The following is a 16,828-nucleotide window of genomic DNA, read 5'->3' as shown; positions in this document are numbered from 1 at the left end:
TCTATATTTACATAATAATCTCTCTCACACATTGTTACATCTATAAGATATATCACATCAATACACTTTGCTTTTTAAAGAAATGTCTCATGGGAACTAATGTGCCAAGCTACAATATTGATTTTTAAAGAAACGATGATTTTTTTTTTAGTATTAGGAATATTTTATAAAACATAATACTCTAGATTTTTTGATTTATTTAATAGTTGAATAAAAGAATATTAACTTGTTTCATGGAAATGCCAAGACTAAAGTATACTTGAATTATTTAACTATAATGACTATAGTTCATTTTTAAAAACCATGTACAATGTATGTATGTATATGTGTATCATGTACCCATATAGAACAGTAAGTCTGTACAAAAGTTTGGTCTCTGGGCCAGCAGCAACAGCAGCACCTGGGACCTAGAAATGAAAATTCTCTGGCCTCACCCCAGACCTGCTGAATTAGAAACTCAGCAGGTAAAGCCCAGTAATCTGTGTTTTAGCAAACTCCTCACGTGTTCCTGGTGCACTTTCAAGTTTCAGAACCATGTAAAAGGTAGCATAAATATCGTAGCATATCAGGCCAATAATAGTTTGTAGGCCAGAAAATTCTGGAAGAATTGGTTGCCTTCCATACCTTAACCTAGCAAGGATGGTGATTCACCTCAAACTTCCCTAAAATCTATACTGACAGGCAGCACGGTATAGTAAATAGTCCCTAGAATCAGATGGGGAGTTGAATCCTTGTTTGTCATTTCCTAACCATGTAGCCATGGTGAAGTTACTCTTCAAGTCTCAGTTTCCTCATTAATAAAATGAGAGCAATGCTATATGCATCGTGCATCAATCTGTGCAAACCCTTATTTAGCATTGTGGGGTTGTGTGTTCCATGAAGTAGATTTTAGTTCTGACGGCAGTCTGCCTACAGACAATTTGGAGGGAGGGAGAAGTTTCTCATTAAAAAAATCCCAGATGAGGGCCATGGAGTTATCACTCCCTGTATGAACTAAAAGAAACACATTGCTTCCATTCCTGCAGACCCCAGGTAGAACAAGTACTTGGGGAGCGATTATGAGCAGCCAGCTGGTTACTTCATTACAGGTTCCATTTGTCTCCAGGAAAGAATGACTTTTAAAAACTGAAACAATCTACAGAATGGAAAAGAGAGGACTTTTTAAAAAAATTACACTTCCTTTGCTTTCTAAATCTGCTCACACTTGTTCCTGTACTCCTTACCCTACTCTCTATTGACTTTGGTACATATGTCAATTTGGAAGTGTCTTGTGTATCACTACATCTACAGATTAAAGAATAAAAGGTGTTAGTACATCATCCTGGCTTATAACGTACACAAAAAATAATAATATTAAGGCTGCATGAGGCAGTGTGAGTGTGTTTCCTAACCTGCATATGGGACAATAGCCTGATTCTCATGTGTCCATATTTGTTTGTTTCTAGTATATCACCAAAGGATAGATATCAGGAGAATATCTCTGGAAAATACATACAAACAGTTTATTCAACTTCAGATAGGTGAGTATGTCTTTATTTCCATTCATAAATATATATATGTACACATATACACATATACACTTTTTTGCTGTCGTTTGTCCTTTGTACTTGGCGATGGCTCTCTTGGTACCACTTGTTCTGTATGTGCATGGATGGAACAAAGTACAGCTAACAACAACTTCTGCATGTAGGAATTTTTTTTCTTGGCTTCCTGGCTATTTCTGCTCTCTGATTTTAGTGCACATTATACCAAAAGACCTTTCCATGCCTTACAGCTGCCTTCCAAGCAAGCCTCTCTGCTGCTGGGGGTCCCCAGGAGTCCCTAGTACAGCCACATTATTAGAGTTTAGGCTTCATTGGATCACTAGTCTGTGCCCTCAGCCCTCCCTCCTTGTGGTTGTCTGAAGCCTGCTCACCTTACAAACAGCTGCTACCACCCAGTCTGGGCCCAAGCTCCCTTCCCAGGACTGACGTTATGATGAGTATTGATTGAGAGCTGGCGAACTGGCCCCATTCCAGGCCTTTGCTGTCAGTGATCCTCTTTTACCATTGAATATTCAGTGGGGCCCTCGGTGACACTCATAAGAGTGTAGGTTGCAGATTTCTAGTGGAGCAAATGAAAATAAATAATTAGCATTGCAACCTAACCACTGGAAATAAGCCATAATGCGTCTGTTCCTCTATAGCAGGGGCTGGAAATATGACTCATTGAGGGCAAAGACATATCTTATTTTTGTGTGTAGCCTCAGTGTCTAACACAGTGCTTGGCACCTAACATGTACTCCACAAATGTTTTTGAAAGACTGAACCTGTGTCCCATTTACTAAGGGAAACATGGGTAGACTAGGCATCAAAAGTATATCCTCTTCCTGTCACTTTTCCAAAATTTTGCCCATTAGCAAGCAATTCTCTGCAGAGTGTCTTGCCTTTAAGTCATACCTCTTTGAGGAGTAAAGTCATCTACACAAGGATTAGAACTACAAATCCAGACTGGATAACAGAAACAACAAACAGAGCTAGGTTTTTCATAATGCTTTGAAACGATCGTTGACTAGCCATATGATATCAAGAAGGACAACACCAACATAGAGCATTCCCTGGGCTCGTATTTTTATTGTTAACTGAAGGAAGGAAAATATTCTTCACAGAAGTATTGCTGTTGACATGAAGAATTTCAATCCTGTTCCTAAAGTGGTCCTTGAAGTTTTTCTTAGTCATCAGTGCAAAAGTCAATTCTCTATAAGGCCAATCAAGCAAGTTTTGCTATTGAGTAGTGTGTGAAGTAGGTGACATCCTCACAGTTCTTATCTAAGTACGTCAATCCCATTTAAAGTGGTTTCCTACTTTATGAGATAAAGTCCAACTTCCTTTGCACATTCTCTATGGCCCTTCAGAACCTGCTCTTCCCTTTCATTTTCCCTCCTCTCTGCTTCTACTCCTGGACCTGATGATAGATTAGAGGCTCCTGGGTATGACCAAGTCACTTCAACAAAGTTAGCTCAATAGACCTCATGGGCAGCACAAGGGCTCTGGGACCATGCTGTCTCCATTCAAATCCTGACCCTTCCTCTCACTGGTTTCATGACACTGTCCAGTTACTTATCTTGTGTGCCTCAGTTTCCTTTTTGATAAAATGATGATAAAAATAATAATACCAGCTTCTTGGGGATATTGTGAAGAATATAGGAGTTTATATAAGTAAAGCAAGTGCATGGGAAAATGTACTGCACATGTTAAGCACTATGTAAGTGTTTGCTATTTTTATTTCACCACCCCATTATGTGTCCTACTCTGGAAATTTCAGCCCTGCATGCTAATGCCCGCAAACTAGTCAATTTCGCAAGATGTTATTTAAGACAGTCCTAAGATCCTCCAAATGAAAATAATCCTTTCTTAAGGCTCTGGTGTGACCCAAGGTATTTTGGACTCTGCTGATCACAGCCAGAGATTATTTACTGTTGAACATTATTGCTCTAAAATAAATAATGAAACTATTTTTTTTCTTCATCAAATTTGTGGTGGGGTTATATCTTGCTGGAGAGAATAAATTTTGTCATGATAGTTATCCCTGTATCCTGAGTCACAGTGACACCAGGGGGGGTTTGGGTGACTGTAGACCCTACAGTCACAGGCACTACAGATCTATCGTTTGTGAGTTCATCAACACATTCTTGAATGGATTTCTCTTTTTGACCTATTGAATGTTTTGAGAGTGAAAAATGTGTATTAATCTGCAGCATAATTTTTTCATGTAATCTGTAAAATGATATATGTAAATTAATAATTAAAAATCCTCTTCTAGCTTCAAGGGGTACTTATGACCTAGTTTAACTAGGAAACTGAACATATTTGTCCTGTCCAGATGCACTCTTGATTCCTGATGAATTAATAATTTAATAACTTTCCCTCATGTTAATTCTTTGTCATCATTTTGAGGTAACTAGAAAAATCAATTCTATTACTAGAACAAGTAAATCCCAAACTTTCTTTGATTTTTGTGCAATTTCCCAATGTATCTTCAAAATTAACATATTTCCCCAGGACTTTATAGAGAATACATTGGTCTTTTGTATGATGGCAAATTTATTTTTAATTGTTTATGTCTCCATAGGTCTGTGATTGAAAGAGATATGTGCACTTATTGCCGAAAACCCCTGGGTGTAGAAACTAAAATGATTTTGGATGAATTACAAATTTGCTGCCATTCTACTTGCTTTAAGGTAAGGATGTGTTTATTTCACTTAACTAATATAAAATCGCATAATGACTGGAATAAAAATAATTATTTAATGAAATACATGAGATGAAGTTAAAGCTTTCAGAAACACTATCATCCACATTAATAATTCACTACTTAAATATTTCCCAGAGTTCTGCAGCCTAAACCTCAAAGGTTTGTAATTACTATCTTGGCTTTAGGCTTAGAGTTGATTACTGACACATTTATTCATTCTCACCCTAGAGATTTAAATTTGTGAAAAAGAGAAACACTTGTTCTTTTTATACAAGTTTTTTTGCAACATTTTAATAAATCATGTATTACATAAAATATGTAATGAAATTTTAAAAAAGAAAATAACTTGTTTAGAATAAAGCTGGCAGTTCTTACATCATGAAATTAGGACGGATGGGTTTCACAATAGTTGAAACACAGCCTGCTTTTGAGAGCATGATTAATTGTAATTAATTGTGGCTTAATAAATAATAATAAAGTTTCCATTAGCAGACTGCTTCTCAGTTTGTTCTTTCATAGGCTATTTCTTTTCATTCTCTAACACTGGGTGGATCAACATCATAGTGTTTGGAGCAACTGCATAAGTACTGAACTGGAAATCTGAAGACTTGAGTTCTAGTTTCACCTCTGCCAGAAACTGTGTCTGTGTGACTTTGGACAATCATCTAAATTACCCTGGGCTCAGTTTTCTCATCTATAAAATGAGGTAGTTGAGTGGACCAGTGGTTCTCAATCCTGGCTGCACATAATAATCTTCTGGGGAGATTAGGAAAAAAATGAAATCCTTGGGACTTGCCCCAATTAAATCATGAATCTCAGAGATGATTAATGGGCATTGGTATTTTAAAAAAATAAGACAGAGAGAGAGAGCGCGTGCGCACGCACACACACACATACACACACGCGCGCGCGTGCACGAGCCTAGGTTATTAAGTATGAAATGTCCGATTTCCTTAAGTATTAAGTTTGATAGTTGATATCTCTGACATTTTACTTTGACACTTCTTGTTTTATTTTTATTGTGAAGGTACATCCTCAATCTTTCAAACACATGTTTTGGCTTGTGATTATCTTTCAATTTTTTTAAAACAATTTTTGTGAAACCATGGATAAGTCAAAAATTCATGTTATTTTCAAATATGAGTTCCATCATGGAACCAATGCAGTGCAGACAGCTCAAAATATCAATGAAGTGTTTGGGAAGGATGTGGCTAATGAATTCACAGTACATCCATGGTTTGAGAAGTTCTGTTCTGGTGATTTTAATCTTGAAAATGAGCCATGTGGGCGACCTGAGACCAAGATGGATAATGATGAGCTGAAAACTGTAGTGGAAGCAAATCCATTTAAACCTACACGTGAATTAGCAGCAAGGTTTGATGTTACTATTCCAACAATATTGGACCATTTGAAACAAATGGGCAAGGTAAAGATTCCGGATCGATGGGTTCTGTATGAATTAAACAAGTGTCAGAAGAGAAATCGTCTCAAAGCTTGCCTTTCTTTGCTGTCAAAACATAAGGGCAAAGCATTTCTACACTGTATTGTTAGGTGTGATGAAAAATGGATCTTTTTGACAATCGCAAGCATTTGGCACAATGGTCGGATAAAGATGAAGTGCCGAAACACAGTTCAAAACCAAATATTCATCAAAAAAGTCTAATGGTATCATTTTTTGGTGGTCCAGTGCTGGTATTATCCACTACAGCTTCATGAACCCTGGTCAGTAGATTACAGTGGATGTCTACAGCAACCAATTGGATGAAATGATGAGGATGCTTGTGACTAAGCAGCTGAGATTGGTCAATAGAGCAGGCCAATCCTCTTGCAAGGCCATACTTGACCACATGTGACACAAACAACACTGCTTAAACTACAGAAGTTGGACCTGGAAACTCTCTGTCTTCCACCGTATTCACCAGACCTTGCACCAACTGACTACCACTTCTCCCAGGCTTTGGACCACTTCTTGCAAGGAAAAATATTCAATTCTCAACAAGCTGTGGAAAAACTCCTTTTGTGATTTCATTGCCACTCACTCTCCAGGCTTCTTCGCTGCTGGCATAAACAAGCTACTGTTAAGATGGCAAAATTGTGTTGATAGTTTAGGCACATACTTTGATTCATTGTACTGGTTCTTGTTTGATTTGAAATCAGACATTTCTTATGTAATGACCTAATACATCTAACATGCAGCCAGTTTGAGAACCATTTGCCCAAATCTACGGGTCCTTTCTGGTGCTGACATTCTACGGTTGATGCAAATTATCTAATTCAGTCAAATAGATGTAATACTTTGTGAACTGATTGCTTCTCTTCCAATTACCTTCAAACAGGGACACACAGCAATCAGAAGTGTGGTAGCTCATTTTGAGCAAAAAAAAAAAAAATCCAACTTTAGGGCATAATTTATAGAATTCTGTATAAAAATATAATCTCAAGATTGTATAATTATTTAGTTATGAGAACATTATGTTACTTTCTTTTAGTTGTAAAATATACTCAATTAAACAAAAGTTAGTCTAAAGCATTTTGTTTAAAATTATTATACAGGAAATTTTCTAAAACAAGAAAATTTTCCTGATTATTACTTTTGGTAAATAGAAGTAATTTTCATTATATTTTATAATTGTATTTTAGATAATTTTTTCCATTTTCAATATAATTTCAATAAAATATGACTGAGAATAAAAACATCCCCACACTTTTAGTAAAAAACTGATTATTCTATAGCCATGGTAATAGAGAACCATCTGAACCAGCTTAAATACGTCCAGCTGATCAATGACAATTTGCTTCAGTGAACTTGCTTCTGAAAGTCAACTAATCTGTGACAGCCACATGCTTGGAAGTCAGACAGCAGCGAACAGGTCTAAAGCAGAGGTCAACCCTTTCCTGCCTCTGTGACCAACATGACTCAGAACAAACTTTCTCCCTAAAGCCTGTAAGATCAGCAGGTAATTTCCCTCAGTGAAGTTGTGCCTAGACAGCATAGCTCTCCCTTATGTAAGCAAATAAGAAATGCAGTTTTGTGGGTTTTTTTGTTTTGTTTTGTTTTTGAAATACTGAGTGGTAATCTTGTTTTTGGCAAAAGCAATTTTTGGAACTTTATATTTACTCCAGTGTGCATTTAGTGGAAAACTTCAATGGTATATACGCCCTGAAATGTACTTGCATGGCTGAGAGATGATGTGAGAATTTATTTGAAAAGTTTGGCACGTGAATTATAGACAAGCACATTCTCAATTTCCTTGTGATTTCTCTTGAGGCTTTATCAGAGTGTTGCTCTGGAGGATAGTCCTGAATGAATTGAAGAGGCTATCCTTGTTCCTCTAAGAATCTAGATTTCATCTATAATGTATACTTTATATGTGTATTTTTTTCATTAGTGTGAAATATGTAAGCAGCCTTTGGAAAATCTACAAGCAGGTGACAGTATTTGGATTTATAGGCAGACAATACACTGTGAACCTTGCTACTCTAAAGTTATGGGTAAGTGTTATGCTCTATAAGGAACTTTCACTTTTGTTAACATTAATGAGCATTTAGTATTGTTGAAAATTATGTATTTCAATAAAGTAAAAATATTTTACTAATTATATTTTAAGAATTTAGCTGCAGATATTTATACTATGGTAATATTTTGTTTAATGGTATAATGTCAGTCAATTTTCATATTGTCTTCTGGTATTAGACCAGAAATGGATACAATTAAGCAAAGAAACTGCTTATTTAAAAATTTTTTCATTTTTTTCAAACAATAATAGATCTTCTGTGCTCAAATAATTGTTTAAATTGAAGTCCATATCAGTAAATGACCTTTTATACTTGCACTTGAATACTTTACAATTTTTTACCTAATTTGGTTATTGTACTAAATGCCTTTTAATGTTACTCTTAAACGGAAAACTTTTAGTTAATTCTATATAATTCTATATTAAATATAGCATCTAAGTTTTTTTTATCACTTTAAGACCAATGTTACTATAACTTGGACTCTTAATTAGCATAAATACTGTGAGAAAAAAACACTGAAGACCTGTATTTTTAACTAACATTTTATATAAACTAAGCATGAAAGGTTTAAAGGCTGATTTAAAAGAGTTGCACAGTACACTGTAAATTAGCAAAATAAAGTCCTACAAAATTTGATTGATATTTAAAAGCAAGTATCCACATTTTATTTGTAGATTCAATAGTAACTAAATAGAATAAAGAAAATGATATTGAAAAGATGGTCAACAGTACCTGTGTGAAAGGTGTTTTTTTCCTGATGTCTTATTGGTGTAGTGAATGAAAGAGGAACATTTGGGATTCCTACATGGGATACACAGTATGGAATTTAATGACAAATAATGTGATATTCATGAGCTACTGGGAGACTACATCTGGAAAATGCTCTGAAAAATATTCAGAAACCCACGTTCCATCAGGCTGCAGAATCAATTACAAGAATAAACCTAATTATATTCATACTTTCCCTTCTATTTTCTGCTTTCTCCAGAGAATTCTCACATTCGCTTTTCTTTCTAATTTAGCAGTCTTATCATGATACAGTATTATATCATGGGTCTTGATGTGCATGGTGGTAGCTCTAAAACTTTTAGTATCTTAGAAGTCCATGATATGGCTTAGGGGGTGTTGATACCAAAAGACTCAGAAGTCTTTGTGTCTTCCTCCTTGCCAATGTATGCTGCATAGGCATTGCATTTTTTATAGTACATGTACATTGTCAAGATATGACTCTTTGGCATCTCATAAATATGCATACCGGGCATCTGGTACTGCATATATACAGTATGACCAACAGCCACAGTGATGAATTCTGGAGTAGAAGAATAAGCGGGATCCTTAATTCATTACTACCCCCTGGGTGAATAATTGTTTTGTAAATTTTAGTGATTAGCTTGTTTTTATACTGAATTTGCATATCTAACTGTTATTTTCTTTAAAATTTTCAGCAAAGTGGATTCAATAACTCTGACACATGGAAATCAAGATGAAAAGCATTCACTGAAAAATTAAAAGTTAAAAGTTTTATTTTAAGAATATGTAATCTAGAAAAGCTTTTACACTAAAGATCGACTTGTATAAAATTAATTCTGCCATTGCATAAATAATCTCATTGCCTTCTATAAGGTGGTACACATAAAAAGAACCATCTGGTATCTGGCTAGATTTAGCAATAAAACGTTCAAATGGTTCCCATTACTAGTGTCAAAGGAATGATGCTCATGACAGGCAGTGAGCATTGTCACTCAAGCCAGGTCCATCCCGGCTCTGTATGTTGGTTGTGCATCATGGTTTCCATCGTAACCAAGTTTCTCATTTTCTCACCTTTATTTCCCTGAGAATCTAGATTCACAGACATTTTTGACATCCTGACAAGCTGTTAAGGAAGCAAGATATACTTTCTTTATCTGCAAAAGAAATGCTAATAGAAACTTTCTTATAAAGTTTGGCAAAAAGATGTTAACATAAAAAGTTGTATGGACCTCAGAAAATCATTTAAACTTTCCAGATCTCTGTGCCATTATTTGTAAAGTGAAGGACATTGAACAAAATGATTTCTAAGGTCCCTTTTTGCTCCCCAAATTCTCTGATTCTAAAGCAAGTTTTAGCTTGCTTTTTAGAAACATATCTGTACATGTGTTTGTTAAGCATAATGAACTAGATAGAACTTATAAACAATTTAACCTTAGAGTCATCCTTCAGTTTAATCATGGACATAGGGTTTAGAAACTATGTTTTAAAAACAGAAATGGATTTATGGGTAATAGGTAAAATCATATGATATGTATAGTTTACATGTTATAATTGGTTAAATTTTCTTTGCATGCATTTAAAAATCTGGGTATACAAGTAATCTATGAGAAGTGATGGTTATGGACTACAAAGACATGTTCTTTAGCATGTTGCATATATTCATATTGTATAACACTTTATGTTTACAGAAGGTTTATAAAAATAAAATAAACTATCAGTTACGTAGAATCTTTTTGTGAAGTGTCTATAAATAGTCACTGACATTGATTTTGTCCATTACATTGATCACAATTTATTATATTCTCTGCTATGCTGGTTAACTTATTTTTTTTCATTGCTTAAGCTATAGGTCTTATTTTTAAAGAGCTTTTTCTGAAGGAATTGGAAATTCAGTAATCATGTGAGGAATTAGTAGTATTAACATTGAGAAATTGAACTTATAAACTATTTTATATGCACATTTTATAAGCAACTTTTTATAGAAAGGGACTTATGGAACATTGAGGTGGGGGTGGAATTCAAGAGAAGTTTTAAGGCAGTTGCGAAAAACTGATATAAACTAGAGATACTAAAACATGATCATGGATTTTCTGAATGTTGATAAATTCAAAGAATTATTTTCCTTTATAATAATTTCATGCATCTGTTCCTCTTAGAGATTGGTTCACAAAGTGTTAAACACAAAATGCTTATCAAAATACAGCAATGTATAATTGTTGTCCTTTGGAGAGAGAGCCAGGAAAAACAATTAATAATAATTTGATATTCATTAATTCATGCTTGATGAGAAGCAGTGGTAATTGAGCCATATGTTTTATTGTTCTTTTATTACATGCTATCAGAGTGGATCAAAAGAAATAATTTTCTTAGAGTTGAAATTCACTGCAGAAAAGGAAGGATGAAATGGTATCCCTCCCTTTTATGAAGTATATTAACATCTCAATGCTTTTGTAGTAATTAAAATCATCTGAATATTATTTTAAGAGTATAAAAACCTAAAAGGAACACATTTCTCACTTTTCTATAGCTGTTTAATGGGCCCTCTCTTCCACAATAATGTATTAAATCAAACCAAAAGCTGTTGTAAAGATGGCATGGATATGGAGTGAAGAGAGAAGGGCTTCTGATTCATCAAGATCACTTCATTGTGTCTGCGTTTATTCTCACTAGAGGAATGGCTGATTCTTAAAACAATTTAGAAGATATCATTTTTTTTGCAGCCTATTAATTATGTTATGATTGGCATACTTTTCCTGGACACAATTACCTAAATGTAGGAATACTAGGTCCTGATTCTATTACTAATAAAAAGTTGTCTCTAAAAGAGAATTAATTGCTCCATCATGACAATGTCCTTCTAAAAAAGCAAAAGAAAAGACACATTCTCAGAAACTGAATTTATTAAAATTGTATTCCCTCTTTTAATAAGGCCAAGAAATAAGAATTTATTCAAGAAGTAATCTGTACATCCTTAATTGTTTGATTGCAATCACTCAACTAATTAGATATGAGTGATGAGATGGTCCCGCTGTCACTCTTGGTGTAGTCTCTGACTTGATATGATAGAAAAATTTACTATTATAGAAAATTGTGAGTGTTTGGAACATTCTTCCACTCAGCTTGATTCAGAAATCTAGCAAAACAAGTGACTGTTTATATCATGGCAAACTAACAAGGAAATTGATTTTTTTTTTGTACTATTGAATTTACTGGTTACTTTGGTACAAAGTAAATAAATTTCTTTTAGATTCCACCCATTCCATAGTAATAAACAGTTCCCAGAGGCACCCATAAATATCTGCATAACTTCAGCAAGCTACTTTCCTTCTTGGGCTCATTGTCGCCTGCTTAAAATGTTGGGCTTAGAATACTGAATACTGGCTCTCTGCTGTTCCCACCAGCTCAAACATCACTTGGATCTATCAATCTATTCCTGTTACTTACCTTATTCTTAGATGAAATGTTTTGTTAGATGCCTAAGGGTTGTTGAATGTTTCGTATGTACTTTAGAACTGCATGTTGATTTTATCATAACGCAAAAGTCGGGCACCATTCTGACCTTTATTCCTGCCATTTGAGAAGTATGGTTTCTAAGAGATATGACGAAAATGATCAAATGCATGAGTTAGGTAATGATTTCAGTTTTTTCACTGTAAGAGAGGACAGTGAACATCATCATTGCCTTACAAATGCCACCTGGGAAGAATCTTTTAACTTCATTTCCTCTGCATTCTTTTTGATATATTCTTCTCATTAATACATTTCAATGCCTAATTATTCTAGGCTCTGTAGGAAAAAATGCATGATTTATAATCTAACATCATTCATTCATTTGTTCTGTTATTCGATAACTTAAAACTTTTCTTTAAGGACATGCTATGTTCCAGGTCCCAGAGATGACAAAAACAGCCAAGGTTCCTGCCCTCATGAAACTTACATTCCAAAGAGGGAGAATGGAAGAGCAGTTTGAAAGTCAGAAACCAAACACAGTGATTTCTGAAATTGTTAAGACCTATGAAAGAAATGAAACACAGTGATGAGGTGAATGGATAGTTTTAAAAATAAGGTGGTCAGGTGAGGGGGTAATATTTCAAATAAAAAATGGTCTCTTTTGGAGAATGTTCCCTGTGATGATGAAAAGAATTTTGTATTCTGCAGAAGTTGGATGGAATATTCTGTAAATGTCAATTTATATGACGAGTCCCAGAGCTGAACTGCAACATGTAAGCATCTGTGCTTGCAAACTGACTAAATTCTGCCTTGCTTCATCTCTCTCATGGTAAATACAGTCACTTGGTCCATTTGAGCTACAATAATGAAATACAATAGATTGGGTACCTTATAAACAGCAAAAATATATTTGCCACAGATCTAGAAGCTGGGAAGTCCAAGATCAAGGTGCAGGCAGATTTGGTTTCTGGGGAGAGGCTGCTTTCTGGTTCAAAGATGGGACCTCTTGCTGTGATCTCACATGGTAAAAGGGACAAGGCAGCCCTCTGGGGCTTCTTTTATCAGGGAACAATATCATTCCTAAGGGTCCCATCCTTATCATCTAATTACCTCCTGAGTGCTCCACTTCCTAATACCATCACATTGGTGATTAGGTTTCCAACATACGAAGTTTGGAAGGACACAAACATTCAGACCACAGCATGCAATAAGGAATAGCAATGTATGCTAATATTCTGGGTTTTCCCGACCTCTTCTCCTATGATGCACTCCACAGATAGCTAAGGTAAGTTAGAACTTTGCCAAATGTTTTGACATGGTATAAGAAGAGTCAATAGATTTCCAGCCTGCGATATTTATTCCCTCATTGCTATTACATAAGCAATTAGCCAGTAACATGTGTTTTAGGATTTTGTTTGAGAGCACCTGATTTCTAACACTAGTCTCTATGTAAGTTAGGGCACAACTAAGTGGCTATAACAAAGAAAATCTAAAATAGGATGGCTGAAAATAATATAGAAATTTTTTTCTCTTTCTCATAGCAAAACAAAAGCAGGATTTGCCCATGAAAATGTCCAGACAATATTGCTGCATTGCCATCTTCTAGTATCTCACGATCAAAGCTGGCTCACCAGCTCTATACTTGTGTTCCTGACTTAGAGAAGAGAGAAAAAAAAAAAAAAAAGAGTATGATGAAGAAGCTGCCCCATTCCTTTCACTCATATTCAATTTGCCATTCATATCCCATTGGCCACATCTAACTCCCAGAGAGGGTGTGAAATGTAGTTTCTAGTCACATGCCTACTGATACATGTTGAGGGTTTTATTCTCAAAGGAAGATGGGGATGGATCATAGGAATTGGTCATAGTCTCAGCCACTGAGCCCTGGGGACAAGGGCCCCTGCCTGTCCCCTGTGCTAGCTCATCAGTGGGTGATACAGCCCATAGCCTCCTATGAAACATCTCTTTGTGTACAAAGACACTGTGATTAGTTCCCCACAATGATTTTTAAGAGTGTCGTTCTCTGTTGAACAAAGGATTTAGATCTATGTGGTCATTTGAGTATGATTCTGGCCTGATGCCCTCAATTTACAGCATCTGGAGAGGAAGTGAGTTGTGGACCTGAGACCCTGGCCAGTTCCATGATATAAGCAGTGTGTCAGTGGAAAAGCTAAGGTTGGAACCCAGCATACTGAATCTCTCTCACTATATATGGGGTTTTTAAATGAATACAATAATCTAAAAATGATCTCACTAGAATAGAATACAGTGGCAGACTAAGCCTCACATGCCAGTCTTGTATTTGGATAAAGCAGTACTTTATTAACTTTTAGAATTATAGTGACAAACTGCTAACTCCTACTTAACTTGTGGTTTTTATTTGTCTAGATCAATTTTATGCCATACGTTTGCAAAATAAGTTCTGTCCTAGCTTGCATTGGAATAGATTTCTTCTTTAACGAGTTACTTTTTGTAATCTGCATGTGTCATTAATGAATTATTAAATTTACAGTTCTTTTGGGGCCCATTTAACATGAAATGCTGTAAAGCATCAAATCCTGGGACCAAATAAAAATTTTCCTAAAGTTAATATGTATTATATCCATTATATGCCTCCAACTTACTATATTTATCACCATTCTAAAAAGTATATTAAATTAATATCTACTCCTTTAAAATCCATATTATTTTTTTCCATATTTTGCTATTTTGATTACACATTCTAATATTTTCTCTGGAAATGTAACTTATTGGTTACAATTCTAGACTTGTTTCCTTTAAATGTGGTTCCCTTTTTCACTTTTAGGCTTTCCTATAACTATTTTTGCCTTACTTTTGCATGTGGAAATATATTCACAATGCACTTCTGCAAAGTTTGTGGGTCCACAAGCCCATCCCCACTTCTGACATCAACTCCAGAGTTGTTCAAGGGTCCCCAAGACCACCATCACTTCTGACACAGCTACACGTTTGAGAGGTCTCCAAGACCACTGTCAGTTTTGATAATTCACTAAAAGAACTCACAGAGTATAACTCTGTTATACTCATAATTACAGTTTATTACAATGAAAGGATATAAATTAATGTCAGCTAGGGAAGAGGAGCACAGGGCAGTGTTTAGGTGACACCAAGTGCTGAACTTCAGTTGTTCTGTCTCAGTAGAGTTGTGTGGGCACCACCTAGTTCACCCAGCAGTGATGTGCAACAATTTGCACTGAATTGGGGCAATCAAGAAGGTTATCTGAGCCTTGGTGTCCAGGGTTTTTACTGGGGTTTGGTCTTGTAGATATGGTTGACCACCTGCATGGCTGACCTTAATCTCCAACCCCTCTAGAGGTAGAACTGATACTGTATGGCCCAAAGTCCCTACCATAAATCACATTGTTAGTGTACAATACCTGGCATGGCCCAAGGCCCCCAGGTAAAGGAAGACATACTTAGCAGGCAGGACATTCCAAGGGCTTAGACATTATCTTCTAGGATCGTCTAGGAGCCTAGAGAAAAGCCAAACCTCTCCTTGGACAAGGTTAATCCTTTTCTACACAACTTTCATATCAATAATGTAAGATTTGTAAATCCAGAAATGCTCAGGGTTCAGTCTCATAACAATGCTACATTCAAGAGGGGTACTTAGACTCTTAAGATGTAATTTAAAAGGATGCTATCTTTTACTAGTGCCTCTCCAAGGGCAGTCAAAAGGATCTAAACACATACTCTACAACCACTTTAAGTAACCCCCTTTCCTCTTCTATTTTTCTCATCCCCAGCCCCAATCCCCACCCCAGAAGCCCCATCCTTCTCTGCCTTTTCTCATCACATTTGTTCAGTAGATTGGTTTAGGCTTAAATTCAGCACAAAATTACCCTTACCCTTTAGGAAGTGAGAAGAGGTGGGAAATTGGGCTTACTAATGCAGATTTTCTTTGATGGGTAGGAACATTGGGAAAATCAAAGCATATGCCAATGCTAATAATTTTTTGACATAATCTTAGCTTCTACTCACTGGGCATCAACTATGTTTCAGGCATTTTACATACCCGTGTTTCTGAATCTAATACTTCACTTTTTCAGAGAGGTCACAACCTGGGAAAATTTTCAACAATTGTTAAGTAAAGGCAGAATCGTTCAAGAAATACTATAGGAATATCCTGAAGTACTTAATTCCCTGACAGTTAATTATGGTAATGGAAATACAAACCACAGGAAGAAAAATTAAAATGTGTAAGCATCAAAATATTCAGCTTCAAAGATTTCTTTTTTTCCTTTCTTTATTATTTTTTATTCTTATTGTATTCTAGCTTAATACTGGATAGTTAATTTAGGGAGACAAAGGGGAAAAAATCTAAGGGTTCTACCAAATTTTTCTTTTCTTTTCTTTTCTCTCTCTCTCTCTCTCTTTCTCTCTCTCTCTTTCTCTTTTTAGAGGGGGGGGGGGGGTCTTGCTATTTTTCCTAACCTGGTCTCGAACTCCTGGCCTGAAGCAATCTTCCTGCCTCATCCTCCTGAGTAGCTGAGATTACAGGCGCAAGCCACTATGCCCTGCTCTAAATTTTAACAAACACAAAATTTTAAAATGCAGGCATATTGTATCTATATGCAGCTCCTTCATAAGGTATTGAGAATTCTATTCTGTCAATTCTAATATATGTGAAGATGCTTGAATCTATTTAGAAGTTTTAATGCACTTTCTTTAGTAAAGAAAAATAAGATAGAAAGAAACCTTTTTCACTATCTGTGTGTCTTAATAGTTCACCAATTCATTTGTTAAACTGTTTATATATGTGTGTCAGGGTGAATTAAAACCAAATTTGAAATACACTTTATAGTTTATTCTTCCAGCAAAAGAAAGCAACAAACCTTACTTTCCCACTTCTGTCACC

The 16,828-nt window shown here is 35.5% G+C and overlaps 1 protein-coding gene across 10 annotated transcripts in view; it reads left to right on the top strand.

Annotated features, from left to right (window-relative positions):
• Nucleotides 1–10,227, top strand: part of SCEL (sciellin) — a 113,960-nt gene extending 103,733 nt beyond the window's left edge. For all 10 annotated transcript variants that reach the window (XM_045566922.1, XM_045566921.1, XM_045566923.1 and 7 more), the window contains 4 exons: nt 1,446–1,520; nt 4,111–4,219; nt 7,623–7,725; nt 9,195–10,227. In XM_045566922.1, coding sequence (XP_045422878.1) covers nt 1,446–1,520; nt 4,111–4,219; nt 7,623–7,725; nt 9,195–9,211 — 304 coding nt within the window. In that variant the 3' untranslated portion in view covers nt 9,212–10,227. The remainder of the gene's footprint in view (nt 1–1,445; nt 1,521–4,110; nt 4,220–7,622; nt 7,726–9,194) is intronic.
• The last annotated feature ends 6,601 nt before the right edge of the window (nt 10,228–16,828 follow it).

The sequence above is a fragment of the Lemur catta genome, chromosome 13 (assembly GCF_020740605.2).
Source record: "Lemur catta isolate mLemCat1 chromosome 13, mLemCat1.pri, whole genome shotgun sequence".
Lineage (NCBI taxonomy): Eukaryota > Metazoa > Chordata > Mammalia > Primates > Lemuridae > Lemur > Lemur catta.
The sequence above is the reverse complement of the archived record's forward strand: the minus strand, read 5'-3'. Positions and strand labels throughout refer to the sequence as shown.